The sequence below is a fragment of the Saccostrea echinata genome, unplaced genomic scaffold (assembly GCF_033153115.1).
Source record: "Saccostrea echinata isolate AGI-Se365-2 ecotype Australia unplaced genomic scaffold, CSIRO_AGI_Sech_v1 ptg000009l, whole genome shotgun sequence".
Classification (NCBI taxonomy): Eukaryota; Metazoa; Mollusca; class Bivalvia; order Ostreida; family Ostreidae; genus Saccostrea; species Saccostrea echinata.
Window position 1 is genome coordinate 40,438,751 of NW_026889758.1, and position 25,377 is coordinate 40,464,127.

The following is a 25,377-nucleotide window of genomic DNA, read 5'->3' on the forward strand; positions in this document are numbered from 1 at the left end:
CATTTTAAAATAAATTCCATTTTAGGCGTAATTTATTTTTTTTTAAAGAGAGAAAAATGTCATTTGTTGGAAATCTTATCGGGATCGTTATAAATGAAACACGACACAAATTCTGAACTTTGATCTCAGCCCAAATAATGATTTGACGTTTGTTCTGGAAGTTTTTGAGTATAGTACGTAATTATTATAAGTATGAGCAGTGATATAGTATCAGGGATAATTAAATTTGGTGGCCTGACAAATGGCAGAGACAAATTTTTCAGGTAATAAACGTAAAAAACTACACTACATGGCTAATCCGAATTCTCTCTCTCTCTCTCTCTCTCCATTTCTTAATCACATATTTGCGATCTTTTGTCTATTTTGTGTAGAGATCAAATTATTCTGAATAGTTAAGCTATATTATATAACATGATGTAGAGTAAGCAAGGAATTGTACAGAACTGGAGAAATGATAGATTACGAAATCTCTGTTTTCAGTATATAGTCATGATAATTATTATTTTAATGAAAAAGGTGAAGATAACGAACAGTGATCGAGTTAAAAAAAATCAGGAAAATATAAATATGTGAACAGGGCATAAAACACGAACCCTAATCTCAGCGAGATCCGTAGAGACTAAAAATTTTGGTCTGGTGTCTCTACGTAGAGACACCAGACCAAAATTTTTAGTCTCTACGGATCTTGCTGAGTTTACACGAACCCCAGAAACTGATTAGTGTAATTTAAAAAACCTTAAATACCTATTGTAAGTTAAATTAAAAGTTATAAGTGTTAATTAAATGCAAAAATTATCTGTTGAAATTTTGATTCATACCCAAACTGTTTTTGTGACATTTTCCCCTCAGTCATAAATACTATGTACCACCAAAAGCATGAAGTGCAGGGCAGCATTCATGACCGTTGCAGCGATGTAGCTCTATGTGGAGCTACAATCTTGAATGATGTATGCTAGCCTAGCAGCTATGAAGGGATGACAAGCATTAATTTATACAGTGCTGTTGTATTCAGTAGACCGAGATATCATGGTAAGATGCCAGGATATTGAACACAGCCCCAGTTAAGGTATACTAACATTGTTATATAAAAAATGCAAAGAAATAAAAGAAGATGTGCTTGTGAAAAACTGATACTCCTGTATGGCAGCTCATGGCAAAGGCTAAAGTTTCTCAAATGCAAGTCAAACTTCAAGGTCAAGGACAAAAAATAAAAAATATTGGTACCCAAACAAAGATCTTGTCAGAAGAAGTACACCAGTGAAATATGAAAACCCATAGCACCAACCATTGAAAAGTTATGACCAAAGTTAAGTTTTTCAAAAGTGGGTCAAATATTAAGGTCAAAGGGTCTAAATTCATGGAACTCAAAGAAAGATCTTGTCAGTTGTCACAAGGAATACAACTGTGAAATATGAAAGCCTAAGCACCTACTATTAAAAAATTGGCTAAGTTTAAAAGTTTTTCAAAAGAAGTTCAAACTCAAAGGTCAAGATCAAAGATTCAAAATTGTGGTAGCCAAGGGAAAATTTTGTCACAAGGAATACACCTGTGAAATATGAAAGCCCTAGCTAGTACCAACTTTTCAAAAGTTATGACCAAGGTTTAAATTTTTCCAAAACCAGATCAAACTCAAAGGTCAAGGTCAAAGGGTCAAAATTGTTGGTACCCTAGGAAGGGTCTTGTCACATGGAATACACTTGTGATGTATGGTACCCAAAGAAGGGTACTGTCACAAGAAATATGCATGAAATATGACAGCCATAGCTCCAACCAATCAAAAGTTATGGGCAAGGTTAAAGTTTTTGTGGACAAGCAGACATACAGCAAGACAGATGGACAGACAGAGCAAAAACTATAGACCCCCAAATCTTTGATTACAGGAGCATAAAAAAATCACTGATTGTCACAAGTATTAGACAGTGTAGATTAATGACTCTAAGCTAAGCTTTTTAATTTTATTAATTTGGAATGCATATTATCGAAAGTTAAAAAGAATATATTCAGCTAATTAAAAAAAAGAAGAAAAAATTGATATTATAGTGGGGATTCTTTTATTTTCTTAAAATGGCCTATTGATCAAGAAAACCATATGAGATGTCTAAGCACCATTCAAACCTTTGATTTCAAATTCATATTGGATTTTTGTTATCATTGAAGCATGTTAAGTCAAAGCATTCAATTTTGCAAGTCAGAGACTGAATATATAAATATGTATTAAGTAGGCTATTTGTTATTTGTCAGAGTAAAAAGTTATGATAATACAATGCCTTAAAAATTATTGCCATATTAATATTATACAGTCATAACAAATCAACATTTGAGGGAAGTTGAGGTGATATTGATATTTTTCAGGTCAAAATCAAACCATATGAACTGAGATGATATTGATATTTTTCAGGTCAAAATCAAACCATATTAACAACCTCAGACATCTTTAATTGTTTTATCACATGGTTAAAAATAAAAACAAAACAAAAAAACAAAAAATGATGACTGCATAGCGACAAAATTTTTACTTTTAAACTAATATACAATTGACAAGTTACAACATCGCTCCTTTTTTCACAGTGTAAGGCATCATTTTCCATTACTGTGTTTTGGAAAGCAATCTGGGAATGACTTGCAGATTGTTTTTTCTTCATTTATTATTATTTATTATTAACATTTAACATGTTTTAGCAAAATTTAACCCTCGAACATGCTGAACATAAAACTGAATCCATAGTATCAGAGATCTGTTTTTTTTTTTTGTTTTTTTTTTTTTTACCTTTATTGGTCAAAGATGGGAAATGCTTAGTCATCTAGCTTTTTATATACACTATATCTACATGTGTATTTGTCTGTAAAGTGTAAACAATTTTTCAAAACACTACTCTTTTACAGTTTTGGTGTGGTTTCATTTAATCTTGTTGCATAATTCTATCAATAAGTTTTACAGTTTTCAATTGAGATACACACTAAATTGTTACCAATTTACCATGGTTACTATTATAAATAGATTTTAGAATATGCTAAATTTCATTAAAATGCCAGTCCTGTTACAAAATGGAGCTGCATGTACAAATCTTATTATATATGACAACTTCTCTTGGAATTGGCTTTCTATGTCAGTATCAGTAAATAAATTCATTTCAATTTTGTCTTACTAGTGCATGTAAACAGAATTTGAATTGAGAGGGCTTTGCATTTATTTTTTCTTTAAAAAAAAACAAAATAATCTAATCAAAAGAACATTATGGATTATTTATGCCTTCTTTGATTAACTTCCATTTAGTCTGAATTTAGTACAGTACAATTTGAAATATTTTACAGATGATGGTTTACAATGTTCTCATAACATTCTCTTATCACCAAGTGAAAAGACGACCTCAATATCCTGTAATGTTACGTATATCCCTAGTTAATGACCTCTGTGTCACAGAATATTCTAGATAGTGACACTAACTGACTAAGTTTACAAATGTTCTGAATATATTTCAGTTTGGATATAATTATATCCAGCTTTTAGATAGACAGTGTAAAAATTAACATTATGATTTTGGCAAAATTTTATTACATGAAATACTTTGCCTGCAAGATTGATTAACATGAGCATGATGAGTATATATATATTATGTTTTTGGCTCTTCTGTCCACGAAATAATCAAGCAATCCTTGGTTCTTTCAAAATTTGACATAGTTAACTTATATATAACAAAATAATCAGGATAATAGTCTGATCATGAACTGAAGCATTCTAGAATTTGTATTTAAAAATCATTAAATGTTTCTTAAAAAAAAAAAATTCAATAAGAAGGATACTGAATGAATTCAAATAAGTTTGCTAAATGCACTTGGGTTGGTCAGGGATCACCAGGTTTGTTCGCCAGTGGTCAGAATTGAAGCTCAGTTGGTACTTTGTAGAACATCTGTGTAAAGTTTGGGGGGCCCAGGATGAAATCCTAGCTGACTATTACACACTTAAATATTACCAAAAAAGTCACAATACAGTATCCTTGTTTATTAACCCAGAAGTAAAATTTTATTTGCTAGATTATTACTTTTATTTGAAATTTTAATAGACTGGTTCAGTATTCAGTAAAGCTGATTTGGTGGAATCTGAGAAACAAAGAAGATGTGGTGGAGAGACTTAAGAAGATCGAATCATCAATGAGCATGACTCGTAAATGTAAGCCAACTAAACTTATTGATCAATTCTACATATTGTCTTGCTTATGAAAAAAAAACATACATGTATTACTGGTATATGAGAATTTCACAGTTTAAAAGATGAGAATTTGTGTGTGCTGCAGTGATGTTACGTATAGTCTCCTTCGGTATAATAAAAGAACAATTTGTAAATTGTTACTTACAAGTCTGATGTAAACCCATTATTCTATTTTTTTTCAGTGCTGCGTTTGGGAAAGAGTCTGGACTTCATTCAGGCGGCACTGAAATCCCTTCACATCACCGATGATGTCATTCGATGGACAGTGACCTTGTCAAAAATTAGTCAATCCATTTTTCTGTTCTTTGATCATATTATTTATTTCCATAACCTTGGTGTGATAAAAACGGACAAGGCCAAATGGTCCAAAGTTTCTGCTGAGTTTTGGTTCTTTAGTCTTGTTTTGAATTTAGCCCGTAATTTTTATGATATTGCAAATATTGCTAAATTAGAAATGAGCAAGCAAGATAAAAAGGAAAATGAAGTTCAGTACAGCAACGGAGATATGTCCAGCAGGAAAAGCCAAAGTCCTGGTCCTTTGTCGATTGTCCAGAGATGTGTTTGTGACAATAAGCCTGTATTTTTAGACTTGGTGAAGAATGCATCAGACCTTATATTGCCACTAAATACATTAGGAAAAGTTGACGCCAGTGCTGGGGTCCAAGGTTTTCTAGGAATCATTTCCTCTGCCATTGGTGTTGCCACGGTCTGGAACCCTAACCTGAAACTAGTGCCTTGATAATCGTATTTAAAGACAGTAACTGAATATTCCGATATATATACGAGGGGTTATCAAAAAGTTCGTGGACTGACGCGATAAAATTAATAATATGTAGTCTGTGCTTACAAAATTTAAGCGGAACATAAAACAACGAAAGTTTAAGAAATGTTGAAAATTTTAGTTTGATACGTTGATAGTTTGCCAAATTATTCTAAAATTAAAAAGACTTTATGTGATCACCCGGCGCTGTCGCCGTTTAGTGTCATGACGTCCGCTTTACGTCATTGTTTCTTAATGTCCGCTCTCTCTACCTCATACACTTATCTTGATGAGATTACCTGGAGTTAAGTAAGGACTTAAACCCGTCTTACTTATATGAATTTACAATGTCATGAGCAGCTGTTTTCAATGCATATAATATTGTAAATGGATCTTTATATGGGGAAAGATCCTCACTTGATTATTCCAGAATACTTAGCTTGTTGGAGTTCAATTTCTACCACACATGATCAACGTCACTTTTCGACGTGACTGACTTTTGACACCCTGACTACAAATCGACACTAACTGTGCATATTTCATCTCTCTGAATCTTTTTGGGCATTAAAAAACAAGTACTCTGGATACATTTTATTTTTCTGTAGCCAGTTTAAACATTCCTTAGGTCAATACCAGTTTTTCCAGGAGCGAAACTCTGTAGAGTGTTTGAAAAAGAAACCCCTCCCCCTTGTTGACGTTATTTTCAAGCCCATAATTGTTTGGACACTCCATATAAAATTTACGATAAAATTTCATAGAAATTACAGAATGGGGTAAAAATTGCAAATTTTACTAAACAAATGTGTCGTACTACATGCCTGAATTAACGAGATTTTTATGATGACAAATACTCATATATCTAAAGAGTTTTTCTCAGTTACACTCAGGTAGAAAAAACGTCATATTAGAGGTTGCGCCGCCTGGACATACCTTTGCTTACAAAAACACTAACAATTTATTAAAAAATAAAAATTATGATTTATGGTTTATTCTATAGATAGAAAAGATGATGCTAACTAAATGTGTAAAAATTCATTGATGTACCTAAAGCGGTTTTAATTTTATGACACTAGTCCACGAACTTTTTGATAACCCCTCGTATATATAGTTCATATGACTATTGCTCATATACAAACAGTATAGTTAATTTTTTTCATGTGATGAAAGTACAACTATTATTACAGATAACTTAATATAAGTCAGTTTGTATGAACAAAAGAGAAAGTAAGATTTTTCTTTCTGATATTTGTATATTTTTCTTTGGAATTTGATTCCCCTGATATACAATCAAATGATGCTTCCAATAGACATGTATCTGCAGTTATTTTAACGGATGTCTAATTTTGTGCCTTTTTGTTTTTGTTTTTTTTTGTTAAAACAAATGCTATTTAAAATTGTAAGTACACTACAAGTATATATATACTTCATAATATTCATTATATATATATATATATATATATATATATATATATATATATATATATATATATATATATATATATATATATATATATATATATATATATATATTTATATATATATAAATATATATGAATTTTCAGAAATCTTCCTTAAGATCTCATTGCTTAGTCTCTTCAGACAATGTCCCAGTGTTTATGAACTGTTAGTGTATTGTTCTTTGCCTTGAATATACCATTATATATTGTTTCACTTACTGATTTTACAGTGACTTCTGAGGATGATTTTTATACAAATATATAGGTCTATTTTGTTTGATTATTTTTTAATTTATTGAACTCGTTCATCACATGCTTTTTTTTTACAGTGAAAAGCTGTCAGTTATTAAATTTTGTAACCAATTATTTATTGCCAAACATTAATTAAAAAATTTTATTTAATTTTTCTCTTAGTTTATGTTTTGAGGAAGTATTTTCAGTTATGACACTGAATATGTGTCAAGTCTTCATGTGAAGTCTTTTTATTTGGTGTTAAAAATAGGGATTGAAATAATCAATAATTTTAATTTAAGAACACCATGTTGCAATGCAAAAATTGATTCACTTTTTCCACATACATGTAATTTATAAATTATCTAAGATATACCAGTGGTGAAGTCCGTTCTTTTGACTCTTGCCATTTGAACCAAAAAAAAAATGTTTCAATGACCTTGGCCTTTGATCTGCAAGTCTTTGAAAATTTATACTATTAACCCTAAACGTTTATGATGTTACATGTAAGTATGCTAATAGTGTGGATAATTCTTTATTTGATTTAAAAACTTCCATCAAGAACTAAAGCCCAATAAAGCAAGGTTTTACATAAGGAACTTGACCTAGGACCATAGAATTAATCAATACAAATGTTTTTGTTTACGGTAATTTAAATACTATTTCTGATGTGTTATTTTGATGTATTATTCTGAAAGAAGATAATGGAAGCAAGCTGGCAACTTTTCCGAAATAACACCTCTATATTAAGATTTTTGAAATTCATTACATCCCTTAAATTCTCACTTTTAGCTCCAATGAGCAAAGACCAGAAAAGCTTTTGCATTGGTATGGTGCCTATTGTCCGTGTGTCTTTTTTCCTGTAACCAAAAGTCCTACTCCTTCTACTTTTGGTTTCAGTAACATTTGGTACATAGACTACAATAAGATGCATGATTATGTGTATCAGTTTTCCATTTCGACGATTTTGTTGCCATGGTGACATAAAAATAGAATTATTTGTGAAATTCTTTCAAACGCTACTCCTACAGTTTTGTGTCCGATTTCATTGAAAAAAAATCAGACTACGCAAGGATACATTTAGTTTAAAAGGTTTTATACTGGAAAAATTCAAATACTTGTAGAAGATTCTCTCCAAACATTGTTTGGGTTTTGATTTTAATAAAAAATACATCAAAATACAAAATTTTGTAATGTAAATTAATGTCAAGTCCAGGTGCAACTTTTTGGCAGTACTATCATAAGTAAACCAGTAGAGTTAAATTCTGATCAGAGACTTAGTTTGAAGTAGAAAAAATACCAAATTTTAAAAGGAAGATCTCTTTTGTAAAAGAAATTTTTTAAAAAAAATTTCCGTAGTACCTTGACCTTGAAAATACTGAACTTCCCTTGACGTATACAGACATGTAGGGGCTTGTTTTCCGGATTGTTAAATGTAAAATGAATCAATAAAATTTTGAATCTACTTTAGATACACTTAAAAGTTGTTACAATAAGATTCTGACACTTTCAGACAAGAACTACCATGTTTAAAAAAAAGTACCACACCTATATACATAAGTAGAGTTTATGTATATACCGGTAGGTTTGGTATGTTTTTTAGCTCACCTGAGCTCTTCTGATCACATTTTGTCTGTAGTCCATCTGTCTGTCTGTCTGTCCGTCCGTCTGTAAACTTTTCACATTTTCGACTTCTTCTCCAGAACCACTGGGGCAATTTCAACCAAACTTGCCACAAAGCATCCTTGGGTGACGGGGATTCAAATTTGTTCAAATGAAGGGCCACGCCCTCTTCCAAGGGGAGATAATTAAGAATTGGTGAAAATTTGGTGTCATCTTTTAAAAATCTTCTTCTCAAGAACCATTGAGCCAGAAAAGTTTATACATAAGTGAAACCTTCATTACATAGTGTAGATTCAAATTTGTTCAAATCATGACCCCCGGGGGTAGGGTGGGGCCACAATGGGGGATCAAAGTTTTACATAGGAATATATAGGGAAAATCTTTAAAAATCTTCTTCTCAAGAACAAAAAAGGCACAATTAGTCATATTGATATGGAATCATCCTCAGGTAGTGTAGATTCAAGTTTGTTCAAATCATGACCCCCGGGGGTAGGGTGGGGCCACAATGGGGGATCAGATTCTTACATAGGAATATATAGGAATATTCTTTAAAAAATCTTCTTCTCAAGAACAACAAAGCCACAGTTAGTCATATTGATATGGAATCATCCCCAAATATTGTAGATTCAAGCTTGTTCAAGGCATCCTCCAGAAGTAGGGTGGGGCCATAATGGGGGATCAAAGTTTTACAAAAGAACTTAAACAGGAAATATCTTTAAAAATCTTCTTCAATCTCAAGAACAACAAAGCCATGATCAGTCATATTGATACGGAAGCATCCTCAGGTAGTGTACATTCAAGTTTGTTCAAATCATGAACACCCCCCCCCCCCCCCCAGGGTAGGGTGTTAGACGTATTTAAAATTCTGTTTTAAAGAACAGCAAAATCATGATTAGTTATATGAAGATAGAAGCATCCTCGGAAGGTTTATATTCAATTTCATTCAAAACATGGCACCTTGGGGTAGGGTATGCCTAGAACAGGCAATCAAAGCTTTATACATGAATATATAGGAGAAATATAGAGAAGAAATCTGCTGACGAAGAACAGCAGGGCCATATTGACTCAGGTGAGCGTTGTGGCTCATGGGCCTCTTGTTTTTTATTAACATGGATTTTTATAAGGTTGAATATTAGCATGTCTTTGGAGGAGACAAAAAGCCATATTTTTGAAATGTGCCTGTGTTTTTGGAGAAAAAGACTCATCTTTCCTGTGTGAATTTTAAAGGCGTATTCCACCTGGAATATGGGTGGAATCTAGCAGGAATTGGGAAATTCCGGGCGTACTTGAGGCGGAGACGGAGTTTTTGAATAGTTGCGCCTGAGTAGAAGAGGCGTCTTCCATGCGTCATTTCTACTTTCCGGGCGTCATCTTGTAAGTTAAGATTGTCCTGGCGTAAAATGGCAGGAAAATAGAAACAAAAATTACGCCTGGAACTTTCAGGAGGAGTAAAAGCCTTGATTGGTCAATTTAAATATCAATTGAAGGTCATTTCAGATAGGAGGTTAAGTTTGAATTTATCAGGAAGGAGGTAGTTTAGTGTGAGTGCAATAGGAAATATAGATATATCAATGTTAAGGCTTTTACACTTGTTCTGGATGACACAGTATCTGCTGGTAGGTGTGATAATTAATATCTGGTACCTATTTCAGTAAATCCTTTGACAATTATTATTTACAATGATAGTTATAACTTAATGACTCTTTACTATAGATATTTTGAGTTTCCTTGCAAACCTTCTGAGAAATAACATAGTCTGATAGAGCTCTCGAACTGTTAAGTATTGAGTAAATGAAGAACTGCATGTAGTAACTTGTTTCAGTGTCATGATTATTGAAGGGAAAAAAGGTATTTTAAAAAGTTCATTGAATTCTTAAACATTATTTTACACTCATGGTGGTGTTCTCAGTGTCCCTTACACAAAAAATTGAAACAGCTTTTATAAATTATATTTCTATACTATGTTAATGACCTGTTATTATGTTTTTTTACAGTTCAAAAGGCTAAATTTTTAACTTTAACATTGTAAATCATAACCTAAATGTTTTTCTTGGTTATATAGGTTTTTAGGTCACATAGTATTATATAATAATAAGGACTTTCCAGGCGTAATTCTGCTTCAGGCGTCATTTTAGTTTCCAGGCGTAAATTTTTTCCGGGCGTCATTTATTTTTCCGGGCGTAGCTCATTTGCATTTTTCGCCTCAAATTCCTATATAATTCCTCTTGGTTTCCTCTTGGGTTACGCCCGGAACCTGTATATCACCATATATGTATTGAGACAAACTGACGCCCGGAATCCCTTCTCCAAGTATGCCTCTATTCCCCCTATATTCCAGGTGGAACATTTCGTACAGGTTATTTAGTAAAACCATTAAGATCATTATATGCAAACTTGAAATACGCAGATATGCAAAAAATATATTCTCAGACTACGTAAGCATCTGGTAATGTTGAAAAGCAATATTTCCTTTTTCATCAGAATGTTCGAATGTAACTGTGAGGTTGAAATTCAAAACTTGAAGTTGAAAAAATGAGCAGAGTATACGTATAGGGTATAGGATAAAAGAGTGAGACGAAATGTCTAATATCATGATCATATTTCTCATTAATGAAGTGCTATATTTCTCAAAAAATTGTATTTCAAAGAGTGGAAAATGGGGAAAAATCATTTTATTTCATGAAGATGTATGAAGATACTTTGTTTAAGTAATGTATAAATTTTTCTCCTGGTGATTTTCATTTTTCTGACCAAAATATGTTTTTGCTCCATTTCAAAGCTAAAGATTTTCTTTCCCTTCTGTGAATACATAGATTAATTTCACTATTTTATCATTTTCATTGCCATAAATATAGGAAAAATTAAAACCACAAGGAAAAATGAGACATTTCAGTAAAAAAAACAAAACAAATTGGTTAGTTTCTTTGTAGCTTGTAATTAGATGTAATGTAATGACTGCATAAAATTTTAAAGTAAACCCCTTTATCAGCAGATTTTTTTTTTCGTTACCTGCCCCTGGGCTGTATATAGGGTTATTTTCGCCCCTTGTTATGTTCATCCTATCACACTCGAAAACGATTTTGCCCCATTATAAATTCACCCACACACGGGTTTTCTAAAATGATGGCTCTTTTAAAGTCACCACTTGTGACTGGGGCAAAAGGGCGAAAATAAAAAGGGGGCCAAATTTTCCCTGTATACAGTAGATGCAAACAGAATTTAACATTGACCCTGCATGTGATGGAATCTCTTCAGTTTTCTTTTGTATATAATGGTTAATAGATCATTGTTGAAGATGTATATATATTTATCATTCTATAGTTGTTGAAAAATTACCATCAGACATTTTGTATGGAAAAGAAACTGCTGTGGATAGGTCTGTCAGATTTACCTGCTCTTCTCATTATACAATAAAAGTGCTTTTATAGGATGCTGAAAGGCCACAAAATTCTGCCTACAACATACATGTTCACATTGAAAAAAAAATGATATTGAACTTGAATCTTAAATCATACCATGTTCATAAAGAAAGAAAAACAATTTTGAGGGATTTTGAAATGTTTGTTGTAAGATGGTATTCAGAATTCAGGCCAGTTATGTTTAGTAGTGTGAATAATTTTGCACTCAGTGTAAATTTATTACAAAGAGCATTTTTAAATTGATAGCCCCTTGGTAATGCTAGGATTAGTGGATATATTATGTTGCATTGTTGATTGATTTTTCTGTTTTACAAATGTACTCTGTTTTATGATTCATCAAATCTGTGCAACCACTGTAATGTATCATCTGAAATAAGTTGGCAATATATGTAATTTTCTTTTGTAGAAAATAATATGCATAGACTCCATATTGTTCAAATTTCTTTCTTTCCCTTTGTAAATTATATTCATTGTCTACCAATATGTTTGTATCAGGACAGTTCCAGATGAGTGATTTGTTTTTCTCTGCTTAGAGTTTCTAAATGTCAACCATTGCCTGATAAACATGAGTACAGATAATTCATACAAAGTAAGAAAAAAACATTTTAGTTAGCATCTTAATTTAATTTTCTTTTTTTAAATAGTAAATTGTTTTGAATGGCTATTGGCTATTGAAAGAAAAATAACTATGTAGAAAAATTATATGTGAAATCAGTCTATGTCTGTATACATCAAATCTTTACCCTGCTTTAGGATTTTAATGAAGAAAACTAACATTATCAGGGCTAGATTTCATGTGCAGAGCATGCACAGGGCATTTAATGACTACCTCGTTAATAAAATTCACTCTTTTTGTCAGACATGTGAAATCAGAAACTTGGAAATTATAGTGCTGAATGAAACATTGATGAAGATTGAATTCCAAATGGAACTTATCCTGCAATCAAAAGATTGGTAGCTATATAACTGCATCTTGTCAGACCAAATCAATGAAGAATATAATATAGTTTGTCTCAAAACATGAACAACATATTGTATAATATATGATACATTATATATTTGAAAAGTAAAAAAAAAATGATATGCAAAACATATTTTTGTTGCTCTTCAATTTTAAGGTCAATTGGGTCACTCAGGTGACCTATTGTTGTTGCTATCTGTTTTCATCTATCTTGCTTTAGCATTTGAACATTTTCAGCATCTTCTTTGGGACTGCTGAACCAATTTCAACCAATTTTGGCAGAGAACATCTATGAGTGAAGGGTAACTAAAAGGTTTAATTTCATGGTCCCTGCATCCTTTTGGGCCTGAGGGGTGGGGCTTAATCTATCAAAATTAATGCAATCTTTAAAAGTCTTCTTTAATCTTGGACATTAAGAAATCAAACTGTTGGCATGTTTATAATTGAGCATACCAAAATTGTGAAATTCATGGCCCCAGGGTCAGAGATTCTGATGCCTAGGCAGGGCTATATAGATCATATGGTGAAAGTGCATTATTTCTTTGAAAATCTTCTTCTCTGCTCCTGTGTATTAAGCAAACAAACTAAGTATATAGTTATGATGAGGAAGGGTGCCTCTTCCAAAATTGTGAATTTCATGGCCCCTGGGTCAGGGTTTCTGGTGTTAGGGCGAGGATCTATTGATTTTATATAGTGAAAATACACTAATTCTTTCAAAATCTTCTTCTCTGCTCTTAGGTATTTAGCAGATGAAGTGCATGGTTATGATGATCAAGAGTGCTTCTTCCAAAATTGTGAAATTTGTGGCCTTCAGGATCAGGGTTTCAAGGGGGGCTGTTGAATATATAGTGAAAATGCATTATTTCTTTGAAAATCTTCTCTTCTCCTGGTTATTTTGCAGATAAACTAAGTGCATAGTTATGATGAATAAGGGTACTTCTTCCAAAATTGTGAATTTCATGTTTTCTGGGTCAGGGAATTTGATGTTTGGGCAAGGCTTTATTGATTATATACCTCAGTTGTAAAAATGCATGAATTCTTTGAAAATCTTCTCTGCTCCTGGGTTAAGTGGATAAACTGTTAGTGCATGGTTATGATTATTAAGAGTGCCTCTTGTAAAATTGTGAGTTTGTGGCCCCAGGATGGGGGGGGGGGCACTCTATTGATTATAATGAAAGTGCATTATTTGTTTGAAAATCTCCTCTGCTACTGGGTATTAATTAAACAAATTAATGTGGATAGTGATAAGCAAGGGTACTTTCAAAATTGTTAATTTCATGGCTGTCGGGTAAGGGGTTCTGGTGTTAGGACAGAGCTCTATTAATTATATGGTGAAAATGCATTATTTCTTTGAAAATCCTCCTCTTTGCCCCTGGGTATTTAGTCAAACATCTAATTGTATGGGCATGATGAGCAAGAATGCTTTTAAAAAAGTATGAAATTCATAACCCCTGGATTAGGGATTTTGGTGTTAGGGTGGGGCTCTGTTGAATGTATAGTAAAAATGAATTATTTCTCTGAAATCTTTATCTTTGCCCATGGATATTTAGCAATCATACTAAGTGCATGGTTATGATGAGCAAGGGTGTTCTTTCAAAATTGTGAATTTCTTCGCCCTTGGGCCAGGGGCTCTGGTATTAGGATCAGGCTTTGTTGAATCTATAGTGGAGATGTATTATTTTTAGGAAATCTTTGCTGGGCATCTAGGAGGAACACAGAGTATATAAAGTAGTAATAAGCAAGGGTATTTTTACCAGATTTTTGAAGTTCTGCACCACTTGCTCGATTTATTAATTTGTATTTTACTGAAAGAAGCTATTCCCCTTTGCTTTTCACCTATGATAATTAATAATGGAATTGAAAGGTCAATTGAATAACAGAATTATATAAGAATATTTTAATATTTAATACAAAAAGTACCTTCATACATGTATTTTTTAATGGTCAAGTAGCTTTTGAATAATAGATAAATAAAAGTGTGACAAGAATACCTTACCTTTGTACATTAAATGTTCTCCAAAGACTAAGAGAGGCTAGTATGAAAGGGAATGAGATGGCTTTACTAAAAGTGCTCAAGAACTTTGGTTTTGTTTAGTCTGCATGGGGATAGTGACAATGGGGAAAAATACAAGCATATAAATAGACCTTCTTTAAAATTTGTTATTGAGCTCTAATTAAATCATTTTGCCGATACCTGATCATGTTATTTCTCTTGCTTTAGGGCAATATAGGTTCATTTATCAGCTTATTTTGTTTTATTTTATTTTCAATCTATGGATTCATTATAGTGTTACATTAAACTCAGGTTACCGTTAAGGCCCTTGGGCCTCTTGTTTGTTTAACAAACAGAACTTAATATGCACTACACCTCACATCATGGAAGATTCTATAATATTATGTAGGGAATCAAATGCTGTAGATCACCAAACTTTTGCAAGATCTTATTTTCGTGAGAGGGTCATGTGGTATTTTCGTAAAATTTGGATATTGTTTTATATAATCTTTAGTAGGCCTAATACAAATATACGAAAGAATTATTTCTTCAGCAGCCAATGTCGCGTAATTACGTTAAAATAAAGTTCTCACGAATAAAAAAGTGACTTACAGTATTTTCCCTTGATTGTGGCTCTCTTTGTATGGAATATTAATTAACACTATGGTATTTGTATCCAGTAGCGAGGTGGGGTTACTTTCAATAGAGTTAGATATCCAGCACCTAACGGTTAGGTTAGCTGCTATAATCTTCATGAAGCGCCGATATTATTTCTTCAGCTTTTGGTTTAATTATCGTATATAAACAAAAACAAATTGAGGTTTAGAATTAGTTTTGTTCAATGTTTATAATATTGAACACATAAACAAGAGCCCATGGGCCACAATACTTACCTGAGACACATTGGCTCTGCTGTTCTTGAGAAGATTTTCCTAATATACATTCTTATAAACTTTTTTGACCCCATATTGTGACCCCATCCCGCACTCTTGGGTCATGCTTTGGACAAACGAATCTGCACTACCTGAGGATGCTTGCATATTAATATACTAGTAACTTATAATGCCTCTGAACATAGATTTATGTTTATTTGTTTGTTTGTTTAACGTCCCTTCTAGAATTGTTCACTCATAATGAGACACCACCACTTGCCGGTGGAAGGTTGCAAATTTAGACCCGATACATCTGTTTCATATTTGGATATTTTACTAGGAAAAAAACCTTAATGGTAACCTAACAACAAAACTTGATGATAAACGTGATGATTTCAACTTTTCTATCGTCAGCTTCCCTTATTCATGTAACATTATACCCTTGTCATCTGCATATATATTATGGCGTTTATGTCTCCCAGTTGATTCTATACGCAAGAACATTCTCTGCGTACGAAGAATTTCTAAAACGAGGCAAGCTATTGACAAACAGGGTGATAAAACAAGGATATCAACAGTCTCAATTGAAGTCAATATTTTGCAAGTTCCATGGTCGATACAATGACCTTGTCAGCAAATACAATCTATCATTAAGTCGAACGCTGACTGACATCTTCAGTTTCTAATTGTTAGCCCCCCCCCCCTTTTTTTTACACTGAATAGTTTACTGCAGAGTTTTCTTTCGGTAGATATCAGTTCTTAAAACTAAAATGCTGCAATTGCTCAATTATTTATTACAGAAACAAAATGAAATCAACACTTGGCATGATATATGTTTAATCCGAAAGATGAAAATGCTGAATGGTGTTGACTAAGAATGTACATGTATGTATGTATGAAATATTTACAACAATATATGCACCAATGAATAAAAAAAAAGATGATGATGATGATGATATTGATAATACAATGATGATAATGAGAATAACGATGGTGGCACTGATGATGACGATCGAAGACGATGATGATAATGATGATGATTACAATAATGATTTTTCCTCAAAAATGGTCAAGAATGACAGCTCTAGACTTGAAGTCTCTGTTTAATCAGAATGTCGTTGGGAAGCTTGCATCTCTGTTTTAGTTGACATCCTGAAACTTTATCATAAAAAAGTCATCAGGGTCCCGCTGACCAAACAACTTCCGTAAATTCATCGACATCCTCTCAACAAAACTTGGCTTTCGAAAGCAGAAAGATGAAACCAATTCCTGTGATATACAATCCTTGTTCTTTGACAAGACAGCTCTGGTCTTCTGTAATTGGTTTTGAAATCTTTTTATCTGTAATGAAAGAATTGAAAAAAAAACTTTTACCGCGAATCTTTGAATGTTGTAGCAATGGATGGTTCATGACAAATACTGGAAAAAATTATCTTCATCATATCCTTGCTGGGTAAACTTACATTGAAAATAGTTTCATCGCTGTCCTCCAGAATTCTGACATAATTCCGAGCAGCCTTTTCTTTTCCTGAACAAAAAAGTACAGTTCCGATTAAAATAATTTAAATGATTATAATGGTCTTCATATCTCCAAATTTTTCTGATTTTTTTTCTTTAAGGATTTACTCTATCGAATTTCAACAATAAAACTACGTTCAAAAAACGAGAACGAGAAAATAATTTTGTTCCAAATAATTATATACATGTACATGTATTCCTTTTAAAGTTATCAGAGAGACATTAAACCCGACCAATTTACTGGGGAGTGAACAACTTCAAAAAAATAATGTACATGTACCTATATGAATTTCAAATAATTATTATAAGTAAATACTAGTAACTTACCGTTTTTGACCAAATACAGCAAATGATGTGCCCACATCCTATTTAGAGTACTTAAATCAGTAGCCGTCACAGTTCTGGATTTCAGGGCCTCCGTGAATAAGTATGCATATAATACATACTTTTTCTGTTGATCTGGAAATAAACAGACAAAATTCATTAGAAAGATACTAATATGTTTCATATACGTGTTTCACAGTACTTAATTAAATCTAGAGATGGTAAGTAAAAACCATGTATGTGTCTTACCAGCGACCTCTTTCTTTTCGGAATATGAAAATCCTGTGCTTTTGTTTGCAGTTTCTTTTCCATACAGGAAAATCAAAAGTTGAAGAATGTTTTGTCTCTAGAAAATAAAATAACGGAATAAATAATGCAAAAATAAATATTATTTCTCTACATATTTCCTTACTTAGTGGGTAATCGGTTCATTTAAGCACTGAATTAAAATACCCCCTTCCCCTCTCTTAAATCGATTAGAAGACAATAATAACCAATGCTTTTATAACATATAGCATTTAGAAACTCACCACTGGAGTCATTGTCCGTGTGTTTGTAACAGATAAGTACTGTAGTAGATTTGATCTTAAACGCTGCTCAAAGGTTGACTTTCCCAGCTTTTCCATTCTAGAAGAATATTCAGTGTGTGCTCAAAAGGTTTTCACTGGTGTGTTCACTTTTGCTATACAACAAGAGTGGTTCGCATCCTCTGTGACATCAGCGTACTGTGACGTGGATTCAATATGGCGTCATCAACAAAAACTCATAAGGTATAGGTGACTCTATAGCTTATCGATGCTTCTTGTCAAATTATTCCTCTGGAAATAGTTGATTTTACAAAAAAAAAATGGAATTTCGGAAGGAAGTTTGGTAGTGATGTAGATTGTTTATATGTGAATAGAAATGTATAGAAAGTAAAGTTTTAGATCATTTGATTTAAAAGTATTTTATTGGCAAGGTGGGTACCCTATGTAAGGAGTTCCATACCTTTATTTTGTTTGAAACCCCAATTTTTGTAAGTCGGATTAAAGCGATCTAAAGGCCTGTGGTGTATTTAATAGTTAAACAAATGAGTCACCAAAATTTGACAGCTAGCCTAAACTGACATTTTTGAAAATTAAGGGATTTATAGTTAGTCGGAGACGGATGAAAATTTCGTTCTCCTCGCGAACAGCAAAGAAGAAAACTAGGAAAGCCCAGCTTTCAGTACTTTGATTTTTGTTATCATAGGATTTATATAACTGTTTAAAAAAAAACGTCTCTCTCTGGGGGGGGGGGGGATTAGACACTCCATATTTATAACTTTTCCCATCAACTTTATATAGGGGTCCGCCTTTTCGGGGGGTGGGGGTGTCCTTTTAGTTGCTTTAGTATACATGTATATACATTTAACAACTCTTCAATTTCCGGGGGGGGGGGGGGAGCGACCCCCTCGACCCTCTCTCTAGATCCGCGCATGTAAACCTTACATACGTTTTATTCAAATATGTTTTTGTTTTTTTTAAAGACAGCTTGAAGCTGAAAATTAATTCGAACTGTCTACTGACTATAAATAATATTAATGTTAAAAAAAGGGGTTTCTGCAAAAGCTGTAAAACTTAAGATCCATCGCTCAAAGTTGCTGCCATCTCAAACCATCATCAGATCATTAATTAGCGTCAACTCCACATTTATCGAGTTTGTTCCCAATTTAAGCTAGACTAGACTGGATTTCTTTGCAAGTAGTTTGGTGATCTTTAGAAGGTTTAAGTGTTCGACTTTCATGCAGGCCCGGAGAACGTGGGGGGGGGGTCCCTTTTTTCTGAGTATAGTACTTTGCTATATAAAATTTCTCTTTAGATGCTGGTTGCCCCCTCCTCCCCCCCCCCCTTATGATGTTGTAAGGACGAGCACTAGCAAATTCCAGGATTTGGACAGCAAATTAGCTTTTTTTTCTTTTGCTTGTCAGATAATTCTGGGAAGTTGCCCCCCTCCCCCCATATTATTTTATTGTTGCAAGTTCATAACTTTTTCAAGATGAGAATGAAAGCTCCGAAGAGAGGTAAAAATATGCACAACTCCCCCCCCCCCCCCCTTCGAAATAGCTTTAAACAGCAGGTTTGGGAAGAGGGTTGACCTTTTTCTTTAAATGATAAATTTCTGGACTGAATTTTTTTTCTTAGAAATTAGTTAACGATGGAAAAATTCATGATATTATTAATCTTTATTGCTAGCACTCTCGAGCGCTAGCAACTACGTTAGTCTATATTTCTGAAATACGCATGCTCGACTTCACGGTCGGGGATTCTGGGAAAACTACTGTAGATAGAATGTACGATAACAATTTCGTTTTGTCATACAAAAATAGAAATAACACTGGCCTTTCCTGTCTGATGCGCGATATACATTTCCTAGGTTAGAGACCGGGCTGACTAAGTACCAGTCTAGATCCGGATTATAATTTTTTTTTTAATTTATTGTCTAACCTACACATAAAAGTACAAGAAAAAATTTGGCCATATAATGCCAAGATTCTAGACATCTAGCTTTCCTTACAGTTTTACCACCTTAGTGGATAATTCCGGCAAGCTCGGAAAAAAACAACAACAAAAAAAATCTTTTTCAGAGTATGTCGGAAAGACATGTCAATTTAGTGTTTATCATCTGAAAATACATATGATCTGAAGTTTCGTGTTTTGTTGTCTAACCTGCACGTAAATGAACAAAAAGTAACAGTAACTCGGGTCTTATAAAACCAAGACTGTTATTTCTAAAGTTGCAATGAATACATAGCTTTTCTAATCTACCTTCAAGGATATCTTTCCGGCAAGCTCGGAAAACCGCGGCAACATCGGATATGTTTTCCGAGCTTGCCTGTCGCATAATATTTGGTCCGCCTCGTTTAAAGGTCCGGGGGGACCTAATACGATAACATATAAGGTCCGCCTTTTATAAGAAAAGGTCCGGCCCGTATAAGAAAAGGTCCGCCGAAGTTTAAAGGTCCGGGTGGTGCAAAATGTTTTAATCTTGACTTAAACACATAAAATTAAAGAGAGTTTGTTTACATCATATGAAGAAAGATTAAGGATTTACCCTAGCTGTTGTGTTAATTTTTTTGTACAACATATCTCTTAGGGCAGGAATTGCTACCGGGGTACTCCATGTTTAGTGTGCTTTTAGCAATACCGTTTAGGGCAATGATTTAAAAATAAAATGTCGCATTTATTGGGCTTGTGTTTGTTTTCCCCCAGCATTTGCTTTGTGTAAATTAGGACGATTAAAGGTGTGAAATCTGCCGGTGTGTATAGGCAATAAAACAATGGGGGTGTGAAGTATTCGTATACCTGACAGGTACCCGCAGGTAGAGCCCGCGGCAGAGAGCAATGACAATGTAATGGTCATGTGTTTGCTTTAAATCAATAGATATGAATTCTCTATTTTAATACATTATGCTGAAGAACAAATTATAATACTATTATGATATTCATGCGTACACATCAAAAATGTGATATAATTATTTAATTATATTTAGTCTATTTTTATTACAATATTTAAAGAAATTTCTTATTCCAAGTGTAGAGTTTAATACTAAGACCGATAAAAAATAAAAGTATGTATATGTTTCCCTTTAGTTTTAACAATTAACTTGTTTTCAGTTTATAATAATATTTTGCCCTTTATTTGTGGATAGGGTAATATATAGCCTAATGTTGTATTCGATCTGTATTTACTGCAGAAACAAAATACATGTAATGTTAAAGCTTAAAACAGGTAATTCAATATTAAAATATACACATCAGATTTAAAGTATAATCATGGTTTGGATTTAATTCTTTCTTATAAAAATATCACTCTTCCTCGTCATAATGAACTACATATGAAATAATATTTCATTTTTGTATTTTTTTTTTTTTTTTTTTTTTTTTTTTTTTGCCAAAGAAAAAGAATGAAAAAGAAATTACACATTTTACTGTGACTATAATAGACAGACTGTGGGATAATCCAGCAGGCTGTATTGCATGACCGATTAAAATTTGAAATCATTATTGTAAAATATTTTCTTTTTTTACCGACATGAAGAATTTTGGGCAAAGTTGAATGTCCAGTTCTATATACAAGTCATTTATGTATCTCACGTCTGTATGAACGGGGGAAGGGGGAGGGAACATCAGTTGATCCTCTTCCCTTTTTTTTTTTTGCGTATCAAGGAATTTCTATTTTCTACATTAATTTGTGCTATAACCCCCCCCCCCCCCAAATGCACCCAGAAATATACTGACTGATTGTTTCTGGGGACGTTGTCAAGCGTGCGTCATATTTCCCATTTCAAGCTACATGATATGTACATTTTCGTGATATCGACTAGAAGCGTTTCAGTCTAATTTTAAATCAAAAATATACTTCTTTTATAAAACGCTGATTATTTATGATTATTTATTTTATTCATTTATGGAAAGTGGCAACTCACGGTTATCCGGAGAGAAAAGGTAATTCATGGGGTTTTCCATCATGAGAGTCAAAGCTGCAGACAGCTCAGTATTACGTTACGCTACAACTCCATACCAAGTAGTCCCGGAGAATTAAATATTGACACTGTATGGAGTATGACTGAGAGTCATACTCCATACTCTCCGGGACTTCTTTCCATACGAATAATGATATGGAGTAATACTGAGCTGTCTGGAGCTTGATTGAGAGTGATCTCCCGTGTAGAATTTTCTACGCGGTGAAAACCAATAAAGTGTATTGTTTAGTACCACTACACCTGCTCAAGAGTTTTTGAAAAATTCTTTGCGAAAGCTGGGAACTTTGCCAATCTCCTTAAATTATCCTTTTCGAAGTCCTTAGTCATTCTCCGTGGTAACCATGGAGGAAATAATACAATCGGTCTCATGTAGTCATGACAGAATATTTGAAGTTCGATTTTCATAAATGCTATACATTGCACATATGTTGTTTCGGATATTACCTAACAGTTTTGAATAATGATTATACAGGCGCGGATCAAGAATTTTTCCAGGGGGGGGGGGGGGGCATCCCAGTCAAAAAAATTTCTAACCCAAAAATTTCTTGTCAAGGAAGAAAAAAAAAACGTAAAATCCAATTCCATTTCAATTTCCAAAACGTGAAAAACACCTATTTCGTGGTGGTGATGGTAGGGTCCACGTTTTCTAAGGGGGCCCAAAGTCATTACTTCAGTATATACTTTTAATAACTCTGCAAATTCCAGATGGGGGGGTCCCCCCGACTCCCCCCCCCCCAGATCTGCGCATGTTATATGAATAATTTCGGTAGTGGCTGGAGAAATTTCCAGTAATACATTGCATCTCAGGTGAGGAAGAGGGGGAGGGGTGGCAATAACACCTTCTTTAAATTTCCATCTGCTCCTTGCGTATCAAGTACGTAGAAAATAAACACCACCTGGTGTATTACAGATTTCTTTTTACTTGTTACACAACGCATTTACCACATACATTATGTACGTAGTGTTGATGAACCCCTTTCTTATTTTTAAGGTGATTATTTTCCCAATTCATTGTATGAATACAGAAACAAATACTCCCTCTTTTTTCATGCTATATGAATCAAAGTCTATAGATACGGATACAGTACAACTAATGATCATTCTAACATAACATTTTTGTGATATACATGGATAATAAATCTGAACGTATCTTTTGATTGTATGTGGTGAATATATTCTAGATAAATATACATTGTACTACCATTATACATTCAGATTCGTCACTGCCTTTTATAAAAGAATCGTCCTACGATTTTCCAAGACCTTGACATAAAATAAGAGGCCCATGGGCCACAACGCTCACCTGAGTCAATAAGGCCCTGCTGTTTTTCATCAGCAAATTTATTCTAACATATCTTCCAATATAAAACATTAATCACTATTGTGACCCCACCCTACCCCAGGTGTCATGATTTTTATAGATATAGCGCTAGCCCCACCCTACCCCTCGGGGTCATGATTTAAACAAACTTGAATTTCCACTACCTCAATATACTTCTATATCAATGTGACTAGACATGGCTTTGTTGTTCCTGAAAAAAAGGTTTTAGAATTTTTTTCCTATACATTCACATGCTAAACCCTGATAGTGCATTGTGGCCCATCCTACCCCTAGGGGGTCATGGTTTGATTGATTGATTGATTAGGGTTTAACGCCGAGTCGGCTATATTTCAGCCATATTCCGGCGGAAAATTAATTTTATATGACCTGTTATCATGGTTTAAACAAATTTGAATCTACAATACCTGAGGATGTTTCCATATCAATCTGACTAAAGATGGCTTCGCTGTTCTTGTGGAGAAAATTTTTCGATATATATATATCCTATGTAAAACTTTGATCCCCCATTGTGACCCCACCCTACCCCGGGGGTCATGATTTGAACAAACGTACATCTACACTAACTGATGATGCTTCCATATTAATATGACTAATCATGACGTTGTTCTTAAGAAGAAGATTTTTGAATTTTTTTTCCTAGATATTCCTATGTAAAACCTTAATCCCCCTTTTTGATCTATCTATTACAAAGAGAAAATTATAGACAGGTTTTTTTTCTGTAGCATGAAAAATAGAGAAAGGGGCAGGGCGGACCTTAAAACGCAGTATAATAAAAGCCCCGCCTTCTGTATTTCAGATATCGTACTATTACTAGGCGATAACTTTGAACAGGTTTATTTTCATAGCATAAAAACTAGAGAAAGAGGCAGGGCGGACCTTAAAACGCAGTAAAATAAAAGGTCCGCCCTCTGTTTTTCAGATATTTTACCATTAGAAAGCAAACATTTTGGACAGGGTTTATTTCCGTAACATAAAAACTAGTCAAAATGACAGGGCGGACCTTAAAACGCAGTATAATAAAAGGTCCGCCCTCTGTTTTTCAGATATCTTACTATTACAAGGCGAAAATTTTGAACAGGGTTTATTTTCGTAGCATACAAACTAGAGAAAGAGACAGGGCGGACCTTAAAACGCAATATAATAAAAGGTCCGCCCTCTATATTTCAGATATCTTACTATTACAAGGCGAAAATTTTGAACAGGGTTTATTTTCGTAGCATACAAACTAGAGAAAGAGACAGGGCGGACCTTAAAACGCAGTATAATAAAAGGTCCGCCCTCTATATTTCAGATATCTTACTATTACAAGGCGAAAATTTTGAACAGGGTTTATTTTCGTAGCATACAAACTAGAGAAAGAGGCAGGGCGGACCTTAAAACGCAGTATATTTAAAGGTCCGCCATCTATAATTCAGATGTCTTACTGTTAGAAAGAAAACATTTTGGACAAGGTTTATTTCCGTAACATAAAAAATAGTCAGAATGGCAGGGCGGACCTTAAAACGCAGTATAATAAAAGGTCTGCCCTCTGTTTTTCAGATATCGTACCATTACAAGGCGAAAATTTTGAACAGGGTTTATTTTCGTAGCATACAAACTAGAGATAGGGCGGACCTTAAAACGCAGTATAATAAAAGGTCCGCCCTCTATATTTCATACGAAAGCCTATTAGGATCAAACTACGGTAAAAAAAAAATTAAAAGGCGTTATAACGCCTTTTCGAAAGGCGTTATAACGCGAAAAAAGGCGTAATAACGCCTTTTGAAAAGGCGTTATAACGCGGAAAAGGCGTAATAACGCAAATAAAGGCGTAATTACGCCTTTCCAAAAGGCGTAATAACGCAAATAAATGCGTAATTACGCCTTTCCAAAAGGCGTTATAACGCGAAAAAAGGCGTTATTACGCCTTTCCAAAAGGCGTTATAACGCCTTTCCAAAAGGCGTTATTACGCCTTTCCAAAAGGCGTTATAACGCCTTTCCAAAAGGCGTTATTACGCCTTTTCAAAAGGCGTTATTATGCCTTTTGAAGTGCCATTATTATGTTTTTGACAAGCCCGTGCTTTTAAGGTGGGGGGGGGGGGTCCCATAAAATTGACAAGCAAACAAAAAAACAAGAACCCCCCCCACCCCCCCACCCCCCGAAAAAAATAAACTGCCTAAACTTG

The 25,377-nt window shown here is 33.7% G+C and overlaps 2 protein-coding genes across 2 annotated transcripts; one reads left to right on the plus strand and one right to left on the minus strand.

The window, feature by feature from the left end:
- The first annotated feature begins 123 nt into the window (after positions 1-123).
- Positions 124-4,975, plus strand: LOC133183718 (peroxisomal membrane protein 11A-like). The gene is made up of 3 exons (XM_061318641.1): positions 124-263; positions 4,062-4,168; positions 4,390-4,975. The coding sequence occupies exons 1-3, from the start codon at positions 193-195 to the stop codon at positions 4,944-4,946; spliced, it is 735 nt and encodes a 244-aa protein (XP_061174625.1). The 5' UTR covers positions 124-192; the 3' UTR covers positions 4,947-4,975.
- Positions 4,976-16,370: 11,395 nt separating this feature from the next.
- LOC133183719 (uncharacterized) lies at positions 16,371-18,023 on the minus strand. Its single transcript, XM_061318642.1, has 5 exons — positions 17,896-18,023; positions 17,615-17,711; positions 17,369-17,500; positions 16,987-17,051; positions 16,371-16,864 (listed from the first exon to the last, which is right to left on the minus strand). The coding sequence occupies exons 1-5, from the start codon at positions 17,989-17,991 to the stop codon at positions 16,664-16,666; spliced, it is 591 nt and encodes a 196-aa protein (XP_061174626.1). The 5' UTR covers positions 17,992-18,023; the 3' UTR covers positions 16,371-16,663.
- Positions 18,024-25,377: the final 7,354 nt, after the last annotated feature.

Bases quoted from the DNA above. Each gene is read 5' to 3' on its own strand.
- LOC133183718 (XM_061318641.1), top strand. From the start codon at position 193: ATGAGCAGTGATATAGTATCAGGGATAATTAAATTTGGTGGCCTGACA. The intron at 264-4,061 runs GTAATAAACGTA...AAATTTTAATAG, and splicing joins GGCAGAGACAAATTTTTCAG to ACTGGTTCAGTATTCAGTAA. The intron at 4,169-4,389 runs GTAAGCCAACTA...ATTTTTTTTCAG, and splicing joins AATGAGCATGACTCGTAAAT to TGCTGCGTTTGGGAAAGAGT.
- LOC133183719 (XM_061318642.1), bottom strand. From the start codon at position 17,991: ATGGAAAAGCTGGGAAAGTCAACCTTTGAGCAGCGTTTAAGATCAAAT. The intron at 17,052-17,368 runs GTAAGTTACTAG...TTTTTTGTTCAG, and splicing joins GCTGTATTTGGTCAAAAACG to GAAAAGAAAAGGCTGCTCGG. The intron at 16,865-16,986 runs GTAAGTTTACCC...CTTTCATTACAG, and splicing joins GCGATGAAACTATTTTCAAT to ATAAAAAGATTTCAAAACCA.